The sequence below is a fragment of the Cebus imitator genome, unplaced genomic scaffold (genome assembly GCF_001604975.1).
Source record: "Cebus imitator isolate Cc_AM_T3 unplaced genomic scaffold, Cebus_imitator-1.0 Scaffold842, whole genome shotgun sequence".
NCBI classification, from domain to species: Eukaryota; Metazoa; Chordata; class Mammalia; order Primates; family Cebidae; genus Cebus; species Cebus imitator.
Window position 1 is genome coordinate 141,183 of NW_016108157.1, and position 17,425 is coordinate 158,607.

Genomic DNA, 17,425 nt, shown 5'->3' on the forward strand with positions numbered 1-17,425 from the left:
ATACAGTGTGTATAGTAACTTTTTCATCAAAATACAGCGGCATAGGTGGAGACTGAAAACCTGTTGTTTTCTTATTGTTCTTGTTATAGTTTATCAGCTGTTACAGGTACATTCATACATCTCTTAATGACAGGAATGCAGTCTGAGAAAGTTGTACTTAGGCAGTTGCATCATTGTGTGAATATCATATGGTGTACTTAGAAAAACCTAAATGGTGCACAGCTTGCCTGTATGGTGTAGCCTCTTATCTCCTTGGCTAAAAACCTGTGTAGCATGTTACTGTACTGAATACTGTAAGTAATTATAACACAGTGGTGTTTGTGAATCTAAACATGGAAAGGGCTCAGTGTAGTCTTGTGGGACTGCTATTGTGTGTGTGTGTGTGTGTGTGTGTGTGTGTGTGTGTATATATATATATATATATGTTGTCTGTCATTAATATGTGGCCCATGACTGTATCCTACTGTGCTGTTTAGTTAAGCAGACACTGTTTTCCGACAGAATAATGCTGTGTCATATTTTTTGCTGTTTTAAGTACTTACGTGTTAATTAAGAAAATGGTTGCTAATCAGTAGCATATGTAAATTCCTGATTAGGAATGTTGGTGATGCCAAACAACACAAATTTTGCCCTTGGGTTGCTGAAATAGTGACACCTTTGCTTTCTCAGGGTTCAGTATACACAAACCTTTTTCATACTCAAAATTTTTAAAACTTTTGTACACAGTTACCTTCCGGCTATATGTATAAGCTGTATATAAAACAAATGAATTTTATGTTTAAACTTGGGTCCCAGCCTCAAGATATCTGTAAATGAATACTTAAAAACCTAGAAAAGTCAGAACTTTGGAACACTTTAAGTTTCAAGTATTTTGGATAAGGGATATGCAGCTTGTACCAACATATAGTACAAGGTAATGTTGTGCATTAAAAAAAAGTTACTACGTTTTTTGTAAAATCGAATAGAAAATTGATTTCAATTTACAAAATGGAGAGAACTAGAGAAAAAGTAGAGAAAAATATTGTAATATGCGATATGATTTCAGAACATAAAACATTACTTGAATTCTTATTAATGTATAATTAGTATATGTAATAGATACAAAATCTATTATTATAAAGGTTGTTTTGTGTTTTATATTAACAGAATGGTGCATTTTTATATGGCCTTGGTTTGGTCTACTTCTACTACAATGCATTTCATTGGTAAGTGGACTTGTGCCATTTGTTTCTTGTAAATGATGGTGTGTGATAAACATATAAAATGTTTTAATGTCCATAGCCATACATTCTTAGTAGTAACACTTATTTTGTGGGAGTTTCTAATCAAGTTCCACCCATTGATCTTTCATCTTGGCCAGTAAACTGGTAACCTGGTTATAAATTGTCCTGTTTCTGTTTAGTTTCTTACCTCCTTTAAGTGCCGTGACAGTCCAAAGGAAGAGAATAAGTCCATGGCCAAGATTTGTAACCATACCTTGTAGGTTGCTGTAAAAGTTTATTACAAAGATCTTAAATATGCACAGACAACTATTTGACATGTTTTCCTACAGGTGAATATTTAACTTTAATCTGAATAGCTTTATCTGCCATCTGTTTTTCTTCCTTCCCTCTTGGGCCATTTAATTACATCAAGTCTGGAAATACTGAGTGTTTGCTACTGAGTGTTAACTATTCTATAATGATTTTTTTAAATGAATTATATACATTGTTTTAAGAGATGTTAAAAATTCACTAACCCTCTTGTAAAATGAGGCATATATAAGACCAAGAATAGATTGAGACCAATTTGAGGTCTCTGGAAGCTTCTTGAAGATCCTGTTCATAGAATTCATCATTTTAAACTTTCAGAACTAGAAAGGTTTTAGACATCACTTTGTTTAATCCTTTAAGCTTGTTAATGTGGAAAACAGATACATTAGTTCTTGGTCATTGTTATTTAACCCTTTATTTAGTGGTATAAGCAGATCTGACATCTTGGTCCCCAGTCTCATAATTCAAACAATAATTCCTACTGAAAGCAAAAAATGAATATTTTCTGCATATTTTGGCATTGAATCAAAAGACTCTGATCACCTATCATTGGGAAGACTACTGACACAGGATCCTTTGGGTGCCTCTTTGCAAGACCTCTTTGGCTGGTAGGGCCTTTGCTAAAGTTTCATTCGTGGTGGCTGGACTGGCCAGTTGGCCCTACATGCTGTGCTTGGCTCATGGTACCCGCCCGAATCTCACATTCACCAGTGGGGAGCAAAGTGCAAAGTGGCAACTCATGTGTGAGTAAGTGAGCATGGGGTCTGGCCATGGCATATAGTCAGATGTGCCAGCAGGTTGGACAGCTCCAGGTGCAATAGTGAGTTCTGTGCGAGTCTGTGGCTGGACTAGACTTGCCTTAAACGACTTCCTTCTTGGTGCCACCTTCTGGATATGGGGAATGCTATAGTGCTGAAAATATTTGGAGATGCCTAAAACTACAGAGTCCCAAAGTGTGTGTATAGTTTGTTACAGCCCTGGCTTGGGGAGTCCTAGGGATTTTCTTGATTGGAGAGACTTACTTTGAAAAAGAAATAATAGTTAAGGCAGTAGTGTAGAATTTGAGGACAGGTGGATTGATAGGCTAGTGAACATTGAAGATTGGAAAACCCAGAAACAATCTCACATCAACATGAGTACTTGATTTATATCAAAGGTGGCACCATATGGCTGTGGCATTAGAATAGTCTATTTCAAAAATAATGCTAGACTATAGGAAATCTGTGTGAAAAAAATAAAAATTGACCCCATCCATATTATTACATATATTGGACAGGTATTTGCTGAAATTACATAATTTCAGCACTTTGGGAGGCCGATGCAGAGGTTCCCTTGAGCTCAGGAGTTCAAGACCATCCAGGACATCAGAGGGAGACCCTCTCTTTACAAAAAAATTTAAAAATTTGCTAGGTGTCGTGGCATGAGCCTGTGGTTCCAGCTACTGAGGAGGCTGAAATAAGAGGATTGCTTGAACTCAGGAGGTGGAGGCTACAGTGAGCTGTGATTGTCCTGCTATACTCCAGCGTGGGTTTCAGAGTGAGACTTTCTCATTTGAAAAAAAAAAAAGTAAACCAAAAATGAAAGGCAGAGATAAAGTTTTAAAAAGTTGACATATGAAGCTGAATAGAAGCAGGATTAATACTTTCATTTTCTAACCTTTTCACATTTTCCTGCTAGTCCTCCCTGAGATAGTTCAGAAAGATTTGTAGTAATTTCCACTGAAATTTTTCTTCAACCTTTAAATATTTTTGAATAGTTTACGGAAGTGAGAAAAAAGGATTGTTAGCTTTCTTATCCCTTTCTGTTTTTTTTTCTGTTTTTATTACAAAGTATTTTCATTAAAAGTGAATACCCAGAATGTTTCCTGTACTATCAAGTGAGATACACATACATATTGCAAATTACAGTTTCTTATGTTTGCATTTTTTCAGGGCAATTAAAGCATTTCAAGATGTGCTTTATGTTGACCCCAGCTTTTGTCGAGCCAAGGAAATTCATTTACGACTTGGGCTAATGTTCAAAGTGAACACAGACTACAGGTCTAGTTTAAAGGTAGGTGGTTCAGATTTTTTTATGTAATTTCACTTGTGTGTGTGTGTGCACGTGCGTCCTGTTTAGTGACACTGAGAAGTGTTGGAATTTATATTGGCACTATAAAATATTTAGAAAACTGAGGATTTGACCCAACGAGTTAAGAAAAGTTTGGAACTGATTTCAGGATAAAAAATAAATAGTAAGACTTACTCAATTATGCCTTAATTTTTTTAAAGTTTACAATCATGTAGACTGTTTCTGCTATTTCTGTTTTTTAAAGAATGACACTGATGGAACATAGGCAACTGAAAACATTAAAATCATTGCAAATAGACCACATAAATAACTTAGGTTTCACACTGCTCAGAAAAATGTGCAGTGGAGGAGTCCCTAAAGTCCAAGGTTGAGTTCAGTTGATGTGGAGAAATAGGACAATTTTTTCAGTTTTTCGCAAATTCAGGGTAATATTTTCAAATTGTATACCATTTGGGATATCTGTGGATTTGAAATTTAAAGTGAGTACAGCTATGCCACTTTGTAGATTTTAATCCTCTCTGCACGTAATGTGCGCGCGCGCGCACACACACAGAGTCTGTCCCTCTGCACGTAACACACACACACACACACACACAGTCTGTCAAAGGCCCTAAGATGTCTTACAGCAGAAAATAAATGTGGTAAAATTTTCTCAGAACATATTTGTTTTGCAACAGCAATGCTTTATGGTTGTGTTCTATGGAAATTTATTGGAGGGCAAAGGGATAAGTATAAAACATTATTTTTTTCATAAATATGAAACATGCATGTAAAAACCAGAGGAGAAAATACTTAATTTAGTAGTCAATACAGTGTTATCTTAAAGAATTTTATGGATCCAAAGCTCTCATTTTAATGAAGTGGCAGTATTTAAAATTTAAAATTTAAAATATTTAGGCAGAGAGGAATTTGAGGGTTCATTACCATGAGTTCATTAGCTCACTGAAAGTGGTCCTGCTTATTTGTTAACAGATACTCATTCCTGTATGTGCTTGTCTTTGCTTAGTCATATGTAAAGGGTAACAAACTCTTCAAGTGATAATTGGTTTTAGCAAAAAAGTCTTATACATATGCTGTTTTCTTTGTTTTTGCCAACTTACATTTATCTTAAACACCTGACAACTTTTTGATCTTTAATTCATTTGTATAGTAGTAAAAACTTTTGGGAAGTTTTTGACATTAATCTTCCTTTTATGTGAATATGTTACTTGATTTTTATGTCATCCTGAAATTTTTTTTCTTAAGTTTTCCCTAATAATCAAAATACTCCTTTCTATTGTTGGCATTGTTATAGGCATAAGTAGTTTAACGGAGGAAGAGATATTTCTCTATATCACTATATGTAATTGGCATTTAAAAATGAATAAACGTGTGAGTCAGAATGAATGTCTCCCTTTTTAAAGTTTCTAGTTTTCTTTAGTTAGACTAGTTAGTAATTTAGCCAAATACAGAATCTATTTTGATATTTTTATAACACCAAGGTATTTTCCTGGCAAACTGGCCTAGGAGAGACCATTTGGGCTTCACTTTTACAAATTCCAACTCAAAAATTACTAACTCACAATGGAAATTCAAGCTTCAAGGTTAGTTGATTCAGGTATTCAGATATCTCACCAAATATCCATGTTTACTTTTGTTTTTTGTTGGATTTTTTCATGTTTGATAGAAGATAGTTGTCAGGTTTAATTAAATGACTCCCCGCACCCTCATTTTTATAGGGACATTATAGAATAATGGCTTAGATGGTTAATAATATTGTACAGTTAACTGCTTAATAAATATATGGTTTATCATTCTTATCTACACTTGTAATACGGAAAAGAGCAAAATTTCCTGTTGCTGCCGTCAAAAATGAGTAAATAACTTTGCAAAAAGCCTCCAAAGTTTGCCTTGACTCTCATTTGCCAGAAAGAGACTGTGTGCTCATTATTTTATTATTTTATTTCCTATCAGAGTTGAGTAAGGCATAGTTCTCTAAGAGGGTAACATAATGGATATGTTGAGGTGGAGAATAGCATTTCATTTCTTTACATACCATTCATGTCTTCTTTACCTCATTTTCTTCTCTTAGTTCCATGAAAGGGTTTATGTGATATTTCTAAATGGTCAATTATTTAAATAAAATGCAGGTAGTTTTCAAAACAGGTCTCCCTATCTTTGATTTATACATGGCATACATTCCAGGGCTTTATATTTCATTTATGTTTCTGAAAATGGCCAAATCTATCACTGAAATAGTTTAATTCAGTTTTAATGTAGTGTAAACTGGCATTGAGATACCAGATTTGATTTTAAAGTATGATGTTAACTCTTAACTAAATGTGTAACCTTGGCTAAAGTGCCTGTTTGGTTCTTACTAGGGGCATAGAAGGGAAATGAATCTGACAAAATTTTACTTGACTCGTCAGCCCTTTTAAGTTCAGTTTTCATCTGCTGTCTAAAATTTCTCTAAGTTTGGGCCATTATCTAGTATTTGTGAATTCTGTTTTTCTGTCACAGAATTTAATCTGTGCTTTAAAAAGGGAAATTAATCAAATTTCCATGGATTTAACACATGGTAGAAATAGCAGTTGTCAATTTATGAGCTAGATTAAAAGTATACATGAATTAATTACTCCATTTTAGAGTTACTTCTCTACTTCACATCTGATTTTTTTACTTCTTCAGGATAATTAAGATTTTACTTTATTATCTCTCACTGTAAGTGATATTACTACTAATCAGTTGTTACACTTAGTAATATTTGCAGCAGTGAATGATCATTACCTGGAAAAAAAGGTGAATTTTGACAGATAATCTTATATAATGACTAACACCTTGAATAAACTGGTAAACTGTTAAAACTGTTACTTGATGGTAGGAATATTATATACAAATATATTTGGGAAACATAATATTCTTCAGTAGCTAACACCAGTTCAACTACTTGATTTAATAATGATTATATAAAGGCAGTAGTTCTTAAGCATTCTCATATTATCCTCCACTCTTGCCGCTTCTCACTTGTGGAGAACATACTCACAAGAAATAACCGTGAGGTGATATGCTAACTAGCTTGATTATTGTACACATTTCACAATTTACGTATATGCTTACATCACAGTATAATATATATAACTCAATAAACATAACTCAGTAAAGCCAGAAAAAAGATTATATAGAAATTTACTTAGTATTTGCTTATCTGTTTATATGCTAATTTATTTGAACACACATCAACATTACAACCTTTTGGATTTTTAAAATCCTGTGTGTTTGAAAATAAGGATAATTGGTGAACATATTGAGGTATTGCCACTTTCTGATTTGCTATTGGAAAATAATAAAGGCTTATTTAAGAGGCAGATGTGAAAGGGGTAAAGAAGATGAGAATTACAACATCATTCCTCTGGTCAAAACCAGGTCAAAAACAAAAAGCTCATAGTTTATTACTCTTGTAGCATTTTTTAAAAACAGAAATTGATTTTATTTTGCCTTTTAACTAATTGTGTAATTTGGCTGAGTTACTAACTACATAGGCGCCTTGGCTAAGCAGTTTAGCTACTGGGTGTTTATCCAAAGGAAGTGAAATCAGTAGCTGAAGAGACATCAATCCCAAATTTATTGCATTACTATTCACAGTAGCCAAGATAGGAGATCAACCTGTGTTCATTAGTGATTGAATTGGCCTGTATATATACACACAATGTTGATGCGTTTTGAAAAAGAATAAAGTACAGTAAGTTATTTTTTCCTTCAAATTCATTTAGCTACAATTCTGATGAGGTGTGTTAATGTCCTCCAGGTTCATCTGAATGGCCGCAAATGATAATACAGTTGAAGGTGTCATTTAACATCACCAGATAGTTTCTTGGAAGCTGCAACTTAAAGCGAAATGACATACACAGCACCAATTTTTTTTTCTCATCGGACTTAATAACTAAATATATTTGAAAAAAAAAATTGTACTTTATTTTTTTTAAGTGGATTAGTGTGTGTGTGTGTGTGTGTGTGTGTGTGTGTGTAAAACTTATTCAATCATTGATGATGTTGATTTTGTATCGTGGCTATTGTGAACAGTATTGCAATAAACTTGGGACAGATGTCTCTTCAGCTACAGATTTTACTTCATTTGGATAAATAGCCAATAGCTGAATTGCTTGGCTAAGGTGCTTATTTAGTTCTTTTTGTAACTGTTGATATAAATTAACTATATCCACCTTCTATGACATAGTGAATAAGAAAGTTATATGAAAGTATTTGACAAAATTTTACGTGGCTTTTCAGTATTTAGGCTACTGTCTAAATAGTGGGCATCACATAACAAAAATAGGCTAAAAAATTAAAACTTATGTATGTTTTTAACAAATATCCAATGGATAAATGTGACAGCAGTCCCATTTAGATCAGAGCTCAAGTGGTCTTTGAAATTGCTTTTAAGTATTTAAAGGCTCACAGACCATCAGTCCCCATTTGTAAGTTAATATTAAAATTGGTTTACTTAAGGGCAGAGTCTGCATTCAAACTCATGGAAAACAATGGTGACTGAGGCAGAGTTATTAATGGGGCCTTTTAAAACTCTTAAAATTTGCCATGGTAAGAGATTATAAATTCATATAACAAAGAACTCAAGCCTTATTCCGTAGATCATTTTGGGATGACTAAGCTGTCTTGAATAAAAATAGGGTATCATATTTTACAGAATTAAAAAAAAAATTTAAATTATTTTAGAATTTTATTTTTAATTGACATTTAATAATTGGACCTCGTTATGAGATACAGTGTGATGCTTCTGACACATGTGTATATTGAGTAGTGATCATGTCATGGTTTTAGTGTATTAATCACCACAAACATTTCTTCATGGTAAGAACATTTGGAATCTTTTTTCTAGTTATTTTGAGATAATATATAACATTGCTTATTGTAGTTCTCTTGCTATGCTATATAGAACACAAGAAATACTTTTCTTACACACGTGTCATTTTGCACCCATTGATTAATTTATCTCCATTATGTTTCTCCCACCTTTGCTGGCCTCTGATGACTACTGTTATACTGTGTATTTCTGTGAGATTAGGATTTTTAACAAGGTTCTACAAATAAGTGAGTTTATACAGTATTTGTTTTAATTTCCTCCAGGTTCATCTGTATGGCCACAAACGATAATACAGTTTAAGATTTCATTTAACATCATTAAATATTTTACTGGAAGTTGCAACTTTAAGCAAAATGGCACAGACAGCACCGTTTATATTCACTCATCAGAACTCTTAAGTGAATTGGAAAGAAAAAGTAACTTACTTTACTTTATTCTTATTTTAAATAGATGAACAGTGTGTTTATATATATGTGTGTATATGTATATATGTATATATATCACACATTTTCTTATTCAATCATAGATGAACAGTTAGGTTGATCTGATATCTTGGTTATTGTGCAGTTGTCTCTTCAGCTACTGATTTTATTTCCTTTCGATAAATACACAGTAGCTGACTTGCTGGATCATATTGTAGTTTATTTTGAATTTGGAGGAGAATCTGTACACTTTTTTCTATGTGACTGTACCAATTTACATTCCCACCAGCATTGTTAAGGGCTCCTTTTTCTCTATAAATGTATCAGCATGATACTTTGTCTTTTTGATAATAGGTATCTTTAAATGTATGGGATGGTATCTTATCATAATTTTCATTTGCTTTTCTCTAATTGCTGATGTTGAACTTTTTTCATATACCTGTTGTTTGTATTTCTTCTTTTGAGAAATACCTGTTTAACCTTTTTCCCTTTAAGAAAATTGATTTATTAGATCACTGTCACACCTGACATTCAAGGGATCTGAGTTAATCTTTTTATATGTCTAGAAGGAGACCTAGAAATGTTGAGGAGCAGCAGTGATGTCTATTAAAAAAGAAAGATTATTTTAAAATGGAAATTAAATTTCCACTTTTCTGACACTTAATATGATTAATGTTCAGAATAGGAAAAGACAATAAAATTTCACGTTATCTTCTCTCTGTTTTGGGGGTTCCTAACAGATGGTCGATATTTCGCAATGCTTTTTATAGAACTCTTTCATGGTAACTTCTACTTATCCAGGCAGGTCCTATCTTAATAACATATTCTCAAGGAGGCACGCTTTTTAGGTGGTTAGGTCTGTGCTGTACATCTTGTACTTTCATATGAAATTCTTGCCATTGTTGAATTGAACAGAATAATTATATAGTTTAGTATTTCTCTCTGGCCAGAGCTTTTTTTGTTTGAGGGATTATGTTTGTTTATTGTTGTATACATAATACATGGCCTTAGTAGGCATACAGTTATCTGTCAAATGAAAAGGACATTAGAGGGCTTTATTTGCTCACTATTGATCAAGCTCAGAGTATACACTGATGAGTAACATTCTTTGTTCGTAAATGAGAATGAGAGATTTAATCTCATTTGATCATAAAATAAGAATGAGAGATTTAGAATGTATTTTATTGAGGGAAATTATATTTTAAAAGACTGGGTCTCACTGTTTTCCAGGCTTGAGGGCAGTGGCTGTTCATAGGCATGATCATGGTGCATTGCACCCTGGAACTCCAGGCCCAAAGTGGTCCTTCCACCTCAGACTTTCAAGTAGTTGGGATTATAGGTACGTGCCATTGTGCCTGGCTTCATGGAAGGAAATTCTTAAAGATTAGTAGAGCATATAAGTATATAGAAGTCCCCCCTTAACTACAGTGTTGCTTTCTAATATCAATTATCTACAGTCTTGCTCAGAGATATTAAATGGTAGATAAAGAGAAATAAACAGAAACAAGCAATTTATATGTTTTAAATTGTGAATAGTTTGATGAAATCATCCTTGAGTCCATCATATCCAAGCTATATATAGTAGCTTGCGCATTAGTCATTTAGTGGCCATCTCAGTCACGGAATGAAAACACACTGTATCTGTACGGTTCCGTACTATCTAAGATTACTGGCATCTATTAGAAGGCTTGGAGTGTATCCCTGAGGGATGAAGAATATATTGCTATGTTCTAAATTGTCTGAAATATCCACTTCATAACTATATTTTTAGTGCCCTCATTCTATATTTAGATGCATTTTAGATGGGCTTGAGAAATGGTTCTTTGCTTAGCATAGGTTACATTCAGCAGATGCAAATATGATACACTGCTTTCATAGAATGTGAAGGAAAAATATAATAGAGCAGAGGTTTTTTCATTTGGATTTAATTGAGAATGGTTATATTATAATTGATTTTAAAATTGGTATCAGGTTTTATTGAGTTATTTCTAATATTTCTGTATACCTAGTACAAAAAATACTTTAATGAAACTGCTATTGAGAGAACAGAAAATTATTGCCTGGGAAAATCTAGGAAAGCCTTCATAATGCAGGTTTGAATCCTAGGCCGTTTTTTTTTTTTTTTTTTTAAAGATAATGCGACGATGTTTGCTGAGTCAGACAGCAAAGCAGTGAGGGTATGGAGGAGGTAGTAGAGTTGGATTAGATTACCTTGGCTGACAGCTTGTGGGAGCCTTCCACTTATAAGAAGTTGGAAATACAGGAATGTGACTGGAGTTTTACTGCACAACAGCAAAATTTGGATAAAACTGAACTCTGAACACTTTACTAAATAAAGATACAGAAATTCTTCTGGGATAATTACTAGAGCCAGAGATACAGAACTGTATTTTGCAGCTATAGAGTATTCATGTCCTCAGAAGCATGGTTTAACTTACAATCTGGTTTTGGAAAGATCATTCTTTAGTCAATTAATTTGAGGATTGGTGAATCTAGTTTGAGGTCTGGATACTGAAAATGAAGATATGAGGTTTATCATTTTGTCTCATTTCCTTTACTATCTTAAGGCTTACTTTTTTGGTTGGAGGTATTTAATTTTTTATAATATGAGGTTTTGTGCATGACTATTTTTATTTTTTATATATAAGTAATCAGTTTTAAAATCTTTCCTCATATGCATGTTTTAAAGTATTTATTTTCAAAATGCTGTTTAAAAATATTTGGCATTTTATGTTGTTTGGGAGTGTGGAATAATGGTAAAGCAGGAATTTTTACTGTAGCATTCAGATTTTTTACTGCTCTTGGCAGGGTCTTGAATAGTGGCAGAATAAATGTAGTCTGTCTTTTTTCTTTAGGTTTTATTTAAAAAGTAGCACTGAAGTGCTGTCATCTTACAAGTTACTTTCTTTTCAGGTCAGTTTCTATCCTGTGGTAACTTGTTTGGGAAAGGTTTGTGTTCTCATATGTTTAATAATATAGTTTTGAGATAGATTTTACTTAAAAATATAGTATAGTGTGAAATGTGCCTATTATGCTGCCCTTTCCATGTCGAGGAAAGTATGTATGCTGTGCTTCTAATGCTTTATATACTTAAAAAATAGTTGGTATTGTCTTGCTCTGTTAGCATGTTAAAGATCCACATTTGGCTTTGCAAACCAATTATTTTAGGTCATTTGTGCCCTGCAATAGTACCAGAGACTGGGTAGTTTATAAAGACATTTATTTGACTTGGCATTCTAGAATCTAGGAGGTCTAAAAAATAGTCGGTGTTGCCTTGCTCTGTTAGTATGTTAAAGATCCACATTTGGCTTTGCAAACCAATTATTTTAGGTCATTTGTGCCCTGCAGTAGAGTACCAGAGACTGGGTAGTTTATAAAGAAAGAGATTTATTTGACTTGCCATTCTAGAATCTAGGAGGTCTTAGAACTTGCAACTATGTCTGAAGACAGCTTTCTTGCTGTGTGAAAATGTAGTGTAAGGCAACACAGGGCCAAGAAGTAGAAGCAAGATTGAAAGAAATCAGATGAAACTCACCCTTTTTCTAAAGAACCCACTCCTTTACTGACAGCATCAATCTATTCATGAGGGTAGAAACCTTATGATCCAGTCATCCCTCAAAGATACCTACTCTAAGTAGTGTCACAATGCCGATTAAATTTCAACATGATTTTTAAACGGGATATTCAAACTACAGCACTAAGAGAAAATAAAACAGTGCTCACAGTATTCAAATGTTGGGTTTTTACCTCAGAAAATAAGGTTTTTATTTCCCAGCTTGCTTTTTTTCCTTTATACATATATATATATACATATATATATGTTTTATCGAGTTTTAGGCTTTGGGGTACATGTGAAGAACATGCAAGATTGTCGCACAAGTACATACATGGCAATGTGGTTTGCTGCCTTCCTCCCAATCACCTATATCTGGCATTTCTCCCCATATTATCCCTCCCCGTCTCTCCACCCACTGCTTTCTGACCCTAGTTCCCTCCTACAGACCTCAGTGTGTGATGCTCCCCTCCCTGTGTCCACATGTTCTCATTGTCCAACACCCGCCTATAAGTGAGAACGTGCATGTTTAATTCTCTGTTCTTGTGTCAGTTTGCTGAGAATTACGGTTTCCCGATTCATCCTCGTCCCTACAAAGGACACAAACTCATTGTTTTTTATGGCTTTATAATATTCCATGGTGTATATGTGCCACATTTCCTTGTTCAGTCCATCATCAGTGGGCATTTGGGTTGGTTCCAAGTCTTTGCTATTGTAAGCAGTGCTGCAGTGAACATTTGTGTGCATGTGTCCTTATAACAGAACGGTTTATAATCCTTTGCATATATACCCAGTAAGGGATTGCTGGGTGAAATGGAATTTCTATTTCTAGATCTTTGAGGAATCGCCACACTGTCTTTCAAAATGGTTGAACTAATTTACACTCCCACCAACAGCGTAAAAGTGTTCCTATTTCTCCACATCCTCTCCAGCATCTGCTGTCTCCAGATTTTTTAATGATCGCCATTCTAACTGGTGTGAGATGGTATCTCAATGTAGTTTTGATTTGCATTTCTCTAATGACCATGATAATGAGCATTTTTCATGTTTATTGGCCTCATGAATGTCTTCTTTTGTAAAGTGTCTGTTCATGTCCTTTGCCCACTTTTGAATGGGCTTGTTTGTTTTTTTCTTACAAATCTGTTTTAGTTCTTTGTAGATTCTGGATATCAGCCCTTTGTCAGATGGGTAAACTGCAAAAATGTTTTCCCATTCTGTTGGTTGCCGATTCACTCTAATGACTGTTTCTTTTGCTGTGCAAAAGCTGTGGGTTTGATTAGGTCCCATTTGTCTATTTTGGCTTTTGTTGCCAATGCTTTTGGTGTTCTGGTCATGAAGTCCTTCCTACGCCTATATCCTGAATGGTTTTGCCTACGTTTTCTTCTAGTGTTTTTATGGTGTTAGGTCTTATGTTTAAGTCTTTAATCCATCTGGAGTTAATTTTAGTGTAAGGTGTCAGGAAGGGGTCCAGTTTCTGCTTTTTGCACATGGCTAGCGAATTTTCCCAACACCATTTATTAAACAGGGAATCCTTTCCCCATTGTTTGTTCTTGTCAGGTTTGTCAAAGATTGTATGGTTGTAGATTTGTGGTGTGGCCTCCGAGACCTCTGTTCTGTTCCATTGGTATATATCTCTGTTTTGGTACCAGTACCATACTGTTTGAATTACTGTAGCCTTGTAGTATAGTTTGAAGTCCTATAGTGTGATGCCTCCTGCTTTGTTTTTTTTTGGCTTAGAATTGACCTGGCTGTGCAGGTTCTCTTTCAGTTCCATATGAAGTTTAAGGTGGTTTTTTCGGTTCTGTGAAGAAGGTCATTGGTAGCTTGATGGGGATAGTGTTAAATCTGTAAATTACTTGCAGTATGGCCATTTTCATGATATTGATTCTTCCTAACTATGAACATGGAATTTTTCTCTATGTGTTTGTGTCCTCTCTTATTTTGTTGAGCAGTAGTTTGTAGTTCTCCTTGAAGAGGTCCTTTAAATGCTTTGTTAGTTGTATTCCCAGGGATTTTATTCTCTTTGTAGCAATTGTTAATGGCAGTTTGTCCTAGATGGGGTTCTCTTTAAGTCTGCTACTGGTGTATAGGAATGCTTGTGATTTTTGCACATTGATTTTGTATCTTGTGTCTTTGCTGAAGTTGCTTATCAGTTTCAGGAGATGCTCGGCTGTGACAATGGGGTCTTCTAGATGTATAGTCATGTCATCTGCAAATAGAGACAATTTGACTTCCTCCTTTTCTATTTGAATACCCTTTATTTCATTATCTTGCCTGATTGCTCTGGCGAAAACTTCCAATCCTATATTGAATAGGAGTAGTGAGAGAGGGCATCGTTGTGTAGTGCCAGATTTCAAAGGGAATGCTTCCAGTTTTTGTCCATTCAGTATGATATTGGCTATTGGTTTGTCTTAAATAGCTTTTATTATTTTGAGATATGTTACGTCAATACCTAGTTTATTGAGGATTTTTAGCATAAAGCGCTGTTAAATTTTGTCAAAGGCCTTCTCTGCATCAATAGAGAGAAATCATGTGGTTTTTGTCTTTGGTTCTGTATATGTGGTGAATTACATTTATAGACTTGTATATGTTGAACCAGCCTTCTATCCCCGGATGAAACCCACTTGATCGTGGGATAAGCTTTTTGATGTGCTGTTACTATCCATTTGCCAGAATTTTATTGAATATTTTTGCATCTGTGTTCATCATGGATATTGGCCTGAGGTTTTCTTTTCTTGCTGAGTCTCTGTCGGGGTTTGGTTCAGGATGATGTTGTTCTCGTAAAAGGATTTGGAAAGGATTCCCTCTTTTTGGATGGTTTGAAATAGTTTCAGAAGGAATGGTACCAGCTTCTCTTTGTATGTCTGGTAGAAATAAGCTGTGAACCGGTCTGGACCTGGGCTTTTTTTGGGTGGTAGGTTCTTCTTAATTGCTGCCTCAACTTCAGACCTTGTTGTTAGTCTATTCAGGGTTTCAGCTTCTTCCTGCTTTAGGCCTGGGTGGTTGCAAGTGTCCAGGAATTCATCCATTTCTTCCAGGTTAACTAGTTTATGTGCATAGAGATGTGTGTAATAATCTCTGATGATGGTTTGTGTTTGTGTGGAATCTGTGTTGATATCCCTTTTATTATTTTTTATTGCATCTATTTGATTATTTTCTCTTTTCTTTTTTATTAATCTGGCTAGTGGTCTATTTTGTTGATCTTTTTGAAAAACTACCTCCTGGATTTATTGATTTTTTTGAAGGTTTTTTTGTGTCTCTATCTCCTTCAGTTCTGCTCTGATCTTAGTTATTTCTTGTCTTCTGCTAGGTTTTTAGTTTTTCTGATCTCGCTCCTCTAGCTCTTTCAATTTTGTTGATAGGGTGTCGATTTTAGATCTTTCCTTGCTTCTCATGTGGGCACTTATTGCTATATATTTTCCTCTAGAGACTGCTTTAAATGTGTCCCAGAGATTCTGGTATGTCGTGTCTTAGTTCTTGTTGGTTTTGGAGAACATCTTTGTTTTTGCCTTCATTTCATTGTTTATCCAGTCAACATTCAAGAGCAAGTTGTTCAGTTTCCATGAAGCTGTGCGGTTCTGGATTAGTTTTTTTTTAATTCTGAGTTCTAACTTGATTGCACTGTGGTCTGATAGACTATTTGTTACAATTTCCGTTCTTTTGCATTTGCTGAGGAGTGATTTACTCCCAATTATGTGGTCAATTTTAGAGTAGGTGTGATGTGGTGCTGAGAAGAATGTATATTCTGTGGATTTGTGGTGGAGAGTTCTATAAATGTCTATTAGTTTTGCTTGGTCTAGGTCTCAATTCAATTCCTGGATATCCTTGTTAATTATCTGTCTTATTGATCTCTCATATTGACAATGGGATGTTAAAGTCTCCCACTATTACTGTGTGGGAGTCTTAAGTCTCTCTGTAAGTCATTAAGAACTTGCTTTATGTATCAGGGTGCTCCTGTATTGGGTGGGTATATATTTAGGATTGTTAGCTCTTCTTGTTGTATTGATTTTTTTACCATTATGCAATGTCCTTCTTTTTCTCTTGTTGGTTTAAAGTCTATTTTATCTGAGATGAGAATTGCAACTTTTGCCTTTTTTTGCTCTCCATTTGCTTGGAAAATCTTCCTCCATCCCTTTATTTTGAGTCTTTGTGTATCATTGCATGTTAGATGGGTTTCCTGGATACAGCACACTGATTGGGTGTTGGCTTCTGATCCAATTTGCCAGTCTTTGTCTTTTGATTGGGACATTTAGCCCATTTACATTTAGGGTTAATATTGTTATGTGTGAATTTGATCCTGCCAGTTTGATACTAGCTGGTTGTTTTGCCCATTAGTTCATGCAGTTTCTTCATTGTGTTGATGCTCTTTACCATTTAGTAGTTTTTGGAGTGGCTGGTACTTGTTGTTCCTTTCTATGTTTAGTGCCTCTCTCAGGAGCTCTTATAAAGCAGGCCGGGTGGTGATGAAATAACTGAATACTTCCTTATTCGTAAAGGATTTTATTTTTCCTTCACTTACGGAGCTTAGTTTGGCTGGATATGAAATTCTTGGTTGTAAGTTCTTTTCTTTAAGAATGTTGAATGTTGGCCCCCATTCTCTTGTGGCTTGTAGGGTTTCTATTGGGCGATGTGCTGTGAGTCTGAGGGGTTTCCCTCTGTGGGTAACGCGACCTTTCTCTCTGGCTGCTCTTAGCATTTTCTTCTTCATTTTAACCCTCGTGAATCTAATGATTATGTGCCTTGGTGTTGCTCTTCCTAAGTAATGTCTTTGTGGTGCTCTCTGTATTTCCTTGAATATTGGCCTTCCTGCTAGGTTGAGGAAGTTTTGCTGGATTATATCCTGAAGATTGTTTTCCAGCTTGGATTTATTCTCGCTGTCACATTCAGGTACACCTATCAAACATAGATTAGGTCTTTCACGTAATCCCAAATTTCTTGGAGGCTTCGTTTGTTTGTTTTCACTCTTTTTGAGTTGATCTTCAACCTCTGA

General features: G+C 34.8%; 1 protein-coding gene across 9 annotated transcripts in view; it reads left to right on the top strand.

The window, feature by feature from the left end:
• LOC108297774 (histone demethylase UTY) overlaps positions 1-17,425 on the top strand; it is a 221,504-nt gene that overhangs the window by 68,785 nt on the left and 135,294 nt on the right. For all 9 annotated transcript variants that reach the window (XM_017520486.2, XM_037735566.1, XM_017520485.2 and 6 more), the window contains exons 5-6: positions 1,147-1,205; positions 3,464-3,584. In XM_017520486.2, the coding sequence (XP_017375975.1) occupies positions 1,147-1,205; positions 3,464-3,584 (180 nt within the window). The remainder of the gene's footprint in view (positions 1-1,146; positions 1,206-3,463; positions 3,585-17,425) is intronic.